Raw genomic sequence first — 12,087 nt, forward strand, 5'->3', positions numbered from 1 at the left:
TAAAGTAAAACATGTTTGAACATGTGGGTATATATTAGGGATGCACATTATGGATTTTTTTTTCAGCCGATACCAATAACCGATGATTACCTGCCTGATATCGATATGATAACCGATATTTTCACATTTTTGTATTTTAACCCTCTGTGTCCCGATCCCGACTGACTTTACTGTCTTTCAGAGGGTGTAGCAGGTCCAGTTTTAGAGCTAGAGAGAAGGTACAGATATCATATAAAACTAGACACCGTAAGGGTTCCATGGGTAACAACCATGCCATGCCATAGCTTTTCCGGAAGGAGTAAATAATGCTCCAAAGTTATGTTACATTTTGGCGAGGAAAAACTGGCATGGCTCCTTGACTTCTGACCTCAAGATATGTGGATGGATGAAAATGGGTTCTATGGGTACCCACGAGTCTCCTCTTTACAGACATGCCCACTTTGTTTAGGGAAAAACTGCATCAAGCATCCCTAATATATACTGCTAAACTGGACAATAAGGGCAAAATGTGATACTTGCAAAACACAAGATTTCAAACTTGGTATCAATTTGACTCGTTCCAGGGCAATTAAAAGGAATTAATTTTAACTTTACCTAATGTTGCTTTTTCTGTTTATATTCTTATGTTGATAAACAGTTTCATGTATTATGCTGTAATGTTTATTCTTTTCAGTTAGTCAGTTTAGAGATTAAACAATGAAATTAAGTAATTTAATCACTTTCACTGAGGCACAATACACAGTGTAATTGGAATTTTGTTAAATTTTGCCTTGAGCAGATTTAAGCTTCGCAATATTACAAATGAGGCTGAAGAAACACAAATAAAAGTCCTAAAGAGACACATTTTCACTTTAAGGCAGCCTGGATAGGGCTGTACAATGATGTGAGCAGTTGGAGATGGTCACTGGCAGATAGACGTTTCTACAAAGACGGGGAGACTGAGTTCAGGAAATGGTCGGCCCGTGAGCCAAACAATGCTTATCCTGGAGAAAGCTGCACAGAGATGGTGCATGGATACTGGAATGATGAACCATGTGACCGCCGCAGTGCAGCAGTCTGTGTTGATGCAAGAGGTGAGGATTTTAACTACTGATCCATTGTTATACAGTAGTTTCTCTCTGTCACTCATCCACGTGTGCTCTCTTTTTTTCTGCTTCTCTTTGACATTTTGGTATACTGTTTTATTTTGCCCTAACTAATCAATAGCGAGTGAGGTATCTGTCCGCTGCTATAATTTTAAGTCGCCATTTCTTTGCTAGTTTTTATAGTTGAAGCTATATAGGTAGTAGCTGTATGAGGATGATGTTCCTGGTCTTACTCCCGCCTACAAAGCTCTGATTGGTCATTTGTTTTCTGATTGTTAGAAACAGCCGTGAAGGGCGACAACACCAGACCTATTTCAATCGCTGAACAAATCTGAGATGTCTGAGACCAGGCTGTGGTGATTTCACCGTTATGCTGAGATTTGCTATGAGAAACATAGCACAAACAAGTCAGAAATCAGAAATGCTTGTTAACAGCGACACCTGTCAGCGTCGGGCTCGCACTTGTGCTCGCTCTACATAGACATGAACGGGCATCGCTCAAAACAGTGAGGCGACACACGTCAGCTAAAACCACAATATCACTCTATATTTCACCTGCTTGGCAGTAATGTTAGCTGACCAGACGAAGGTCTCTCCATGAATCACTGCTGATCCTAGTGTTGGCTTTTCCTGCTTCAGCCTCCCGACCGCAGTCGGAGGGAGACACCGGCACCCGGTCGGAGACGATAACGTTTCTCGCTGTGGAGCTCCGTCACTTCACAAAGACACGGAAAACCTCTGTTGGTCTGGAGGAGCTGCAGCATTTATTTCTGCACAAACGTCCATGTACGTGAGGTGGAGCGAGCTGAGTGAAGGCAAGTAGGCAGGCAGAGGAGCAGAGGAGCAGAGTACAGCAGAGACTCCGGCCCTGGAGACCAACGCTACGGTCTCCTCCACGTCCTCTGACCGCGGCAAACACTGCAAGACGGGCTTCACTAGATATAATTTTGCGGTTTTGGTGCTTCCGTGTATTTTGTGTTGGAGTCTTGTCTGAACAGCGTAGCCACACGCAAGCGTGCATAAGCGAGCGTGCATAAGCGAGCGTGCATATGCGAGCGCGCATGGGACACCGACCCGGGTGATTTATACGTGTAAGAAGTTACAAACAGTCCCTTTAAGGCTGCAACAAAACACTCTTGTTAATATTTTTATGATTACAATCTTTGATTAGTTACTATTTGTACAAATCATAGACTGTATATAAGAAGTGGAGGTAGTCACCGTGACGTCACCCATTGGTTTATGGACTGCCGTTTTGAAGCCTTGGGTTCGGCATTTTGGCCGCTGCCATCTTGTTTTTTTGCAACCAGAAGTGACACGAGAGGGTGGAGCTAAGTACAACCGAACGCTGAATAAGACATTTTCAGGCAACCAAAAGGTTATAATTAACTTCCATGAACTGAAAACACACTGTGAAAGGGTTAAACTCCCAGACCCAGATCTATACACTCAGACTTCTTTTTGCAACCAGAGGAGTCGCCCCCTGCTGGCTATTAGAAATAATGCAAGTTTAAAGAACTTTAGCATTGGTTTTCACACAAATGCATTAGTTTATTGAAGTGGTTCTTTGTATCTCAATGGATTTATCATACGAATACTGCCAGTGACGTGGAGTGGATGGAAAACTACTATGTATGTATGGTACTTCTACACAATATTTGACTAGAGTATATTTTCAGGGCCAATTGGAACATTTGTCCTCATTCCCAACACCATGACATGGACTGAGGCCCAGACCTACTGCAGAGAGCATCACACAGACCTGGCCAGTGTGAGAAATGAGGCAGACAACCTGAAGATTCAAAACCTGACATCCGCAACACACAGAGTCTGGATCGGCCTTTTCAGAGACTCCTGGAAGTGGTCAGACGGGAGTGACTCCTCATTTACAAACTGGAAACAAGGGGAACCATATAATGCAATGATGACAAAAGAGGAATGTGTGGTAGCAGACCTTGGCAAGTCCAGCAAATGGGAGGACTGGAACTGTGATGATAAAGCAGCCTTTATCTGCTACAGTCGTGGTGAGTGCTAATACAATGATTCCATTATTAGATGTAGATTTAGATTTACTTTCTTTGCAGATACAGTAGAAAAAAAATACCCCAAACCAACAAATGAAGAGAAAAATAACACAGAAAAAATATTTCTATATGTTGATAATGTTCATGAGTGTTTGGAAAGTTAACATGCAATAGCAATCCACTGAAGAGTGCCTCATTGATGCCAGAATGCTATGAGATAGTCTATAACCAACAATAAAATAGTGACAATAAAGGTCCATCGTAAGCTAAGCTAAGGGTATAAAGGTCATAAAGCAGCTGCAATAAAAGCTGGAAAATGTAACTAGCACATATTTCTCTTTCATTATTTTAAAGTGTTAAAATGTGAAAGAATGCAAAGTATTATCCCAACAGAAATGTTGTTACTGATAACGCCTGTTTTTGTTGTTGTTTTTCAAAGTCGTAAAAAAGCAAGTGATCAGAGTGAGGTTGGTGAAAAAGGACTCTTCTCTGGATCTGGATGACCCTGCTGTGATGGAGGACCTCTTGAAGCAGGTTGTTATTATATATATGACCTTTGCAATTTTATATAAATAACAGATAAAATGATTTAGCTGAGGGCAACCTAAATATACAATACGCAGAGTAAACATTTACATGCCATCATCGTTGAAAAGACTTGTAATAAAACACTGCAAACAATATAACAGCTTTTGTCAAACTGGGAAGACAAATATAAATAAATATAAAAATATAAATAACTAAATATAAGTGTGAAGCAGGGCGCTCCAAAAACAGAGCTTCCAGGTAAATGTGAAAAAGGATGTAGGATTTGATCAAGTGTGTTAAGCGAGAAATTGTCTTCGAGTGATATTCTGGAAATCTTTTTGTGTCTCAGTTCAAACAGAGGCTGAATGACAAAGGAGTGACTGGAGACGTCAAACTGAGCTGGAAGAAGCAGTCGGATGGAAAGGTCTTCCACAAGGAGAAGAAGAAAGATGAGCTTTAATGTCTACTTGATGTGTTTTCCTTTGTCTTTGAGCAATGTTTTGTCAAAACCCTATTTTACTGTTGTCTGCCTATAATTTTCAAGATGTCCTAAAGTTATACAAATAATAACCATATATATCATTTTATGCTTTTTTATGATTCAAACTAAACAACTTATGGCTGCGTGCATTACTGTCTGCCACAGCGTGTTCTTCATACTGATTTCACTGTCACATGGTTGTTTGAGTAGAAAGGAAACACGAAAGCCAGAAAGTTAACATGCTACAGATATAACAAGGAACTTCTTTGTTGAGACTGTGATGGAAAAATAACAGCCAGTCGAGGCTGCCAGCAGCAGAACTGCAGTCTAAAGTATCTCCACGCGATGCTGATTTGCATTCATCCTGATAGACTGTTCTGTGTCATCATGTGACGCACACAATTAAACACAAAATGCTCTCAGTGTTGGGTGTGGAAGGGTGGGGCAAGGATAGATACTTTGTTTCTTTGTGTGAAAGCTACCCACTGTTGATAGTTTATTTATATATGATAATAATGCGTTAATGCAAATTCATTTTAACGGCACTAATTTCTTTAATGCATTAACACAACTTGCCGTTTTTAGATTGTAGCGGGGCTCAGTTTTAAAGCTAAAATACATTCGTACCAACCATGTCCTACTAGCTTGTCGTGAAGGAGGCGAAATAAGGGGTCCCTTGACCTCTGACCTCAAGATATGTGAATGAAAATGGGTTCTATGGGTACCTACGAGTCTCCCCCTTACAGACATGCCCACTTTATGATAATCACATGCAGTTTGCCTTGTTATGATTTGAGCATATTTTTTATGCTAAATGCTTTACATGTGACGGTTTCTGGACAATATTTGTAATTGCTTTGTGTTGTTAATTGATTGCCAATAATAAATATATGCATACATTTGCATAAAGCAGCATATTTGTCCACTTCCATGTTGATAAGAGTATTAAATACTTGACAAATCTCCCTTTAAGGTACATTTTGAACAGATAAAAAATGTGTGATTAATCGCGATTAACTATTTTAATTGATTGACAGCCCTAATTATTTTATGCTGTTTTGTAATTCAAATTAATTAACTTATGGTTGTGCGCATTACTCTGCCACAGCGTGTTCTTCATACTACTGTCACTGTCACTGTTTGAGTAGAAAGGAAATACGAATGCCAGAATTTGTAGCCTATAACAGCAGATGCTTACATCATGTAGAAATATAAAATGAGAGACTGTAGACCGCTACAGAGTGCACAGCAAGGAAGCACACACCTTCATCTAATCAAACAAGAAGACCTGCCATACCCTTTAAGAAGAAGGAGTGTGCTTCCCCTTTAAAATGTCTTTGTGGGTAATTTACCTGATGTATTGTTAGTCAGTTCTAAAGAAAGGAATGTTTTCTCGTTTCTCTACCTCACTAACAATATGACTTAATACTTGTGCCTTTTGAGGGGGTACATTTGATTAATATCGTTTGTCGAAGTGCAGTTTGACTACCACTTGGCTCCAGATGAGGGGAGATTGATGCCACCTGGTTTAAAGTGGCACTAATTTCAGAGATCCTCCCTGATTGGCCACAGACAGCAGGTGACAGGGCATAACATGTCTTGGAAGGCAGCAAACTGGTTGGTCTGTTTCACTCTCCAGGGAAATGAAGGAAGGCCAGTGTTTTGTGTACCTAAAGGTTTTTCTCATTAGTTGCCTGCAGAGAACCCTAAGAGATAAACTGAATGAAATGGTTTATGTTCTTCTTTTTGGTGGCCAGCCGGAATGAATTCAGTGTTTCTGGAAAATCGACGCCTGCATGCTGGTCCGTTCTTCCTACTCACACTACCAACCATCCTCAAGTACAACACCGTCAAACTCAGCCATTTATCCATTTTTTCCACACTAACTGGCAACTTGATCACTGAGTGACAACACAGAGAAACTACATGATACCAATGTCATTATACTATTGGCTCACAACAAGCCATTTAACCATTTAAAAAAATTATTAATTCACAATCATAATTGTTTTTTAGGAAAAGCAATACTTTTATTCAGCACCTTTCTAAAAGCTCTATGGATGTATTCTTTTTTTTTTTTTAAATGATTTGTTTATATAAAAATGTTATTAAGACTTAAGAGAAAAATAAATAAATCAATAATCAAATCACATTACTTTTTACAGATTCAGTGATAACTATTATAAGGGAAAAAGGCTGAACTCATAAGAGGATGAAGGACAACTTTAACTGTGGAATACAGGATAAAGACACTATTTCTAATTGAAGAGAAGCTGATCTTCCCATTACTTAATAATGTTAATGTAAGTGTTGAACAATTTAAGGAGTGCTTAAAGGGGACATATCGTGCTCATCTTCAGGTTCATACTTGTATTTTGGGCTTCTACTAGAACATGTTGATATGCTTTAATGTTCAAACAACACATTATTTTTCTCATACTGTCTGTCTGAATATACCTGTATTCACCCTCTATCAGAAACGCTCCGTTTTAGTGCATTTCAACGGAATGGCAACGGAATTGCGTTGCTAGGAAACAGCTTGGGTCCATGTTTACTTCCTGTCAGCTGATATCATTCACATACACTGCAACAGGAAATAAACTGGGACACATTTAGAATCTTTACGTTTAAAACTGTGAAATGGTCTAAATATTGTAGATTTGTGACATCACAAATGGACAGAAATCCTGACGGCTTGTTTCAAATGCACAATTTCTGAATACGGGCTGTGTGTAATTATTTTGTGGATTGAGCGTGTTGATACTTTCACAGTATTTATATTTCAATTAAACTTTGCTTTATAATATAAAAGACATGAAAATCTCACTTTTTACAATATGGGACCTTTAAGATAAAAAACACAGCCTACTATTAGGAGAAAACATACTGGTTAAGGGTGCACAATAAACGGTAGTATACAATAGTACTTGACTATTAGTACTATTAGAATGAACGCAAGTTTAAGGCACTTCAGCATTGGCTTCACTTCTCAGACTTTTCAGAGGTTGCCCACTGGTTACAAAACAAAAAGCAGTTGCAGTCCTTTTACGCTACACAAGAAAAACAAAAAAACAAAACAAAAGCAGTAATGCATTCCTGTAGTGCATTTTTTTAATTTGCATCAGGAGGAATAATGTCTTCATTTCCACTGTCAACACAAGCAAACAGTCTGCAGCAGCCACCTCCTATTTACTGTAGACTAAAAAAAGATTGGTCAGAAATGACCGTGTGAACAGATTCTAGTTATTTGAATTCTGTACTAGTGGTTTTCTCACCGGAAAACCACACAGGATGCAAACATCCTGTTTCAACAGTAAGCCTCGTCCAGATCAGTATAAGCAATATTTTCTCTCATACTTACATACACACACACAACCAAACATCCACAGTTGCCCCTGTGTTGTCATGGTGACAGCACACACAAGGCCACACCATAGAAAAGACCGAAAATCATCGGCCACTTTCTTATTAGTGCTACCTCTGAAGTCGCTACCGTGGCTTGAGTCACAGTTTTCACTCGCTTACTTCACAGCACTGTGGCGCCTCCCCAAGGAGATCCTGTAGCACTAATGCATGAAGAAAAACATAAAGGAGGGGCAGTATTTCACCGTACTACAGTCCCCTCTGAGTAGCACACTTTGTTGCTGGTTCCACATTTGCCCTAACCTGCAGAGACTTTATGTCTGCACTGATCAAGAGATAATTATGAGCATCTACATGTGTAATGCATTGATGTTATATGATGTGTAACATTTAAAACTATATCCATGGTGTGATACTGCAGCACATTGTGGTTCACATTCAAGGGATGTGAGAAAACAGAGGACACACAAGGAAGTATATATTTTAGGGCTGTCAAAAAAAATAAAAGCACTTATTTCTTTAACGCATTAACGCAACTGTTTGCTAAGATTTTTGTTAAGGTTGTAACGGGCAGTTTTAATGCTGGTGTGAAGATACTGGCATAATATGAAACTAGAAAACCTAAGGAATCTAAATAACGCTCCAAAGTTACGTTAAATTTTTGCAAGGAAAAACTGGCATGGCCATTTTTAAAGGGGTCCCTTGACCTCTGACATCAAGATATGTGAATAAAAATGGGTTCTATGGGTACCCATGAGTCTCCCCTTTACAGACATGCCCACTTTATGATAATCACATGCAGTTTGGGGCAAGTCAGCACACTGGCACACTGACAGCTGTTGTTGCCTGTTGGGCTTAAGTTTGCCATGTTATGATTTGAGCATATTTTGTACCCTGTACCTGTGAAGGTTTCTGGACAATATTTGTCATTGTTTTGTTATTAATTGATTTCCAGTAATACATATAAACATATATTTGTATAAAGCAAGAATATTTGCCCACTCCCATGTTGATGAGAATATTAAATATTTGACAAATCTCCTTGTAAGGTACATTTTGAACAGATAAAAAATGTGCAATTAATCTGCAATTAATCGCGATTAAATATTTGAATTGCCTGACAGCCCTTATATATTTCGGTCCTTGACCTAATTAGTGGCAGCAATATAAAATATAAGGGCATTGGAAAATAGCAAAGAAATAGAAAGTAAGATAATCTCTTAAAGGGACTACTATAATACTGACCCATTACATGTTTCACTCAATAACAGTCATTTTGCCAGAGAAAAGCCAAATTTGTGTGCTGATTTCTCAGATGGTGAATGTCTCATTTTGGTACAACATGTAACCGTTTTCTGGAATGATTCACTCTGTTATACCAAACTGCACAAGTTGATGCCTGGAGAAAGATATATTGTATTGAATGCATCTTTGTAAGGTGATATTTGCATGTCGTCTACAGTCTGCAACATGTGATTCTGTCCCTTTGTACTGAATATAAGATTTGATTGTCGTTGTTTGTCAGCATGTAAATTTCTAAGTGCAACCTGGCAGTATGTCCGTTTTATTTGGTCACTCTTCAAATGCTGGAAAGAGTCGGTAAACATCTAATTGTGGGGAAAAAGTTATGTGTTATTAGCTGAGCCAGGAGCGATTTGTCCCTGGTATACAAAACATTTCCTTTGTGATACATTAAAGGAAAAGCAGCAGTGAGCTTGTCAAAGTGGAATAACAACAGAGAGATGAGTAATGGTTCGCCCTCCTCACCTGCCTCCTTATAGTATCAATGATACAAAGAGATGTGCAACATTATTTGAAGGCAGGAGAACTTAAAGCTTGGTAACTCACAGCTCTGTTTGCATTCTTCATGTCCCTGCTTTAGACACGGATAGAAAAAAAAAAAGGATTAAATCCAGGAAACTCACGGTTACGCTTGCCCTCCTCGTCACCCTCCTCCTCGTTCTCGGGGTCGATGTCCTCGGCCTGGGTGATCCAGTCCAGGTAGCCTTTCAGGTCTTCCTCTAACTGCTGCTTCTCACGCAGCTTCTGGAAATCTCCCCGAGCCTTGGCCTTCTCTCGCTCTTTGGAAAACTCTCTGGACAGGGCAGAGCATAATGGCTGTCAAACCTGAGTCAGATAATACTGTACAGCAGTCTTTCCCAAAGACTGGGTCGAGGAAAACCAACAATCAATCCATCCGGTTTCTAAACCTGCTTATCCTGTTCAGGGTCACAAAACTGATCATCATATGGCTACTTATATTGGAAGAATTAAAACGAATTGGACAAAATTGGTGGAGTTTAGCATATCAAAGCCATCATGTATTGAAAAGGACAACATATTGTCAAAAGCACAGCATAAATCAAACACAAGCACATTTTAAACCTACCCGCTCAACACACCCAAAACCAAATTGAGAACAAAGAAGGATCCAAAGATGACCAGACTGACGAAGTAGACCCACGGCAGCTCAAAACCCATTGCATCATTCATCTAAATAGAAACAGAAGTAGAGAAGGAGATGTATTAGACATGATTTATTCATATTTCGTTTCATAACTGTGCACACATTCTCTTCTTTTTTATATATTATTTTGTAATTCTAAAATTGCATACAATTCTTTCCTGTTTCATAAAACTCATCTTGATGAATTAAACCCAGAGACTCATAACTCATGAAAAGATCTATCTGAAAAATACAGGACAGAAAATAGAAAAGAGGAAGAAGAGATCATTAAAATCCTCATATATTTATTCTGTAGACATTTGAGTAAGTAGTATAATTCTACCAAATGTTTGGTTTGACAGCTGGTTTAGTGTTGCAGCCGTTCCGCCTGGGATGATGGTGCCAGTAAAAAACACCTCTACTCACCTGCACATTTATACTCCACACATATTGTTACCTATGAACTAAATCAATGGAAGAATAACAGTATTTCTTCTGAATGTTTCAGGTATTTACAGTTTACTTCTGGGCACAGCCTTAAAAATTAAATTTTGTGTACTGCTATTAGTGTACTTGTGTAGGCTTTAATGTACTTTTTGGAGTACAAGCCCATCTTGCTTAAAGCTTAAGGGTGCCACTATCAAATCCAGTACTGGATTTTAAATAAAATGTAATCGACTGGAGGATGTTTAAAGTTCATAAGAGGGAAAGAGATATTCAGAGAGCTGCAACTAAAACTGGAGCAGGAACTGTGACCACTAGAGGGCAACATGAGAGAGACAACTGGGTTAGTAATGAGTGGAGGAGATATTAGGAGATAAAATATCTCTAAGTACTGAGGATGTGGCAAATGGCCACATTACAGAGCTAAAGTGCCTTTTAATAGAGCTGTTTGGCATAGAGACAGTTGATACTTGATTTATAAGCACATAACTGTTTTTTTACACAGTCAAATACTGGGCACACTTGACACTTAACTTTTCTTCACCCCATGTACATAATGGATGTATAAAGAGAACTGGATACAGCACTCAAGGCGAGGCCCCGTTCATTCCTGTGAGAGCTGCTCAGTGGCAGATGAAGCCAAAAAAGCTTGACTAGGAAGTATAAAATTACTCGGATCTTCTGGTGATGTTCCGCAACCATTGGGCTTGCGTTTCCTTTAACCCCACCTCCCAGCCCTCGGTCCAGCCCTCGGTCCAGCCTCATTCACATGAACAGAGGAAGGAAAATAACTCTGGATTTGACTATTATTGCATTTTACAACTTTTATGATTTAAATGAGGGCTATTCAAACTGGGAGGTTGATTTACCTCAGGGAAAATTATCCGCTGAGTTAAAGATGTCTCTTTCCCAATTTAAGTGTATGGGAAAAAGTATTTTTGGGCCCAATGGCATCACGTGATGGACACGGAAGTTGTAATTCCACCGTTTGGCCACTGTGTAAAATTTGCTTCAAAGCCCAGTGCCCAGCAGAGCTAACAGTGTTAACCTGGGGGTAGGGTGTCCAGGTGGCATTTTTATTCCTTGTCCCACATCCCACAAATTGAGACGATGTACCGCATTTTCATTGGCTCTAGTTTTCAAAAGTCAAACCACTGCAAGACACACGCTTTTTTTAAATCTGTCTTTTATCAAATGGCTGTGAAGACGGCAGGGAAGGCTGTCATCACGGTCGTTGTGTTCGCTGTCAAACTGCGTACACGTGGGTCAAGTGCAGATTAACATTTCATCGTCTTTGCTACGCTACTGGATGCCCAACGGAGAAAATTGCGAGTCAACGCAAAGTCACAATCTATGCAGATTTAAGCAGAATATGATGGAAACTACCACAAAGAAAAGGAAGAGCAGCTACACAAAGACTGTGAAACTACTTATAAGTATTTATGATCCGGTGGAAGGCGATCGTCAGAGTTTTTTGTGAAATTCGCCAGTTATTTTTCAATTTCACACGGGGGGAATATGACATGAAGCGACACAGTTCATGTGAGTCTCACAAGAAACGTGCGGCTCAAAAAGAGATGTGCCGATCTATGGATGCATTCGGGCAAAACATAGAGATGTTACAAGATAAGGGGCAGAATAGAAATGTTTATTACTTAAACAAAATTGTAGACTACCTCTCAGCCTTGGAAACGTGTCCCACATTGTCCCACACAA

The 12,087-nt window shown here is 39.4% G+C and overlaps 1 protein-coding gene across 1 annotated transcript in view; it reads right to left on the minus strand.

Annotated features, from left to right (window-relative positions):
- The window catches only part of cacna1db (calcium channel, voltage-dependent, L type, alpha 1D subunit, b), a 114,464-nt gene that overhangs the window by 53,031 nt on the left and 49,346 nt on the right, over positions 1-12,087 (minus strand). Inside the window, 2 exon segments of the mRNA XM_037774181.1 lie at positions 9,407-9,576; positions 9,871-9,974. Coding sequence (XP_037630109.1) covers positions 9,407-9,576; positions 9,871-9,974 — 274 coding nt within the window.

Source organism: Sebastes umbrosus, chromosome 6 (assembly GCF_015220745.1).
Source record: "Sebastes umbrosus isolate fSebUmb1 chromosome 6, fSebUmb1.pri, whole genome shotgun sequence".
Classification (NCBI taxonomy): Eukaryota; Metazoa; Chordata; class Actinopteri; order Perciformes; family Sebastidae; genus Sebastes; species Sebastes umbrosus.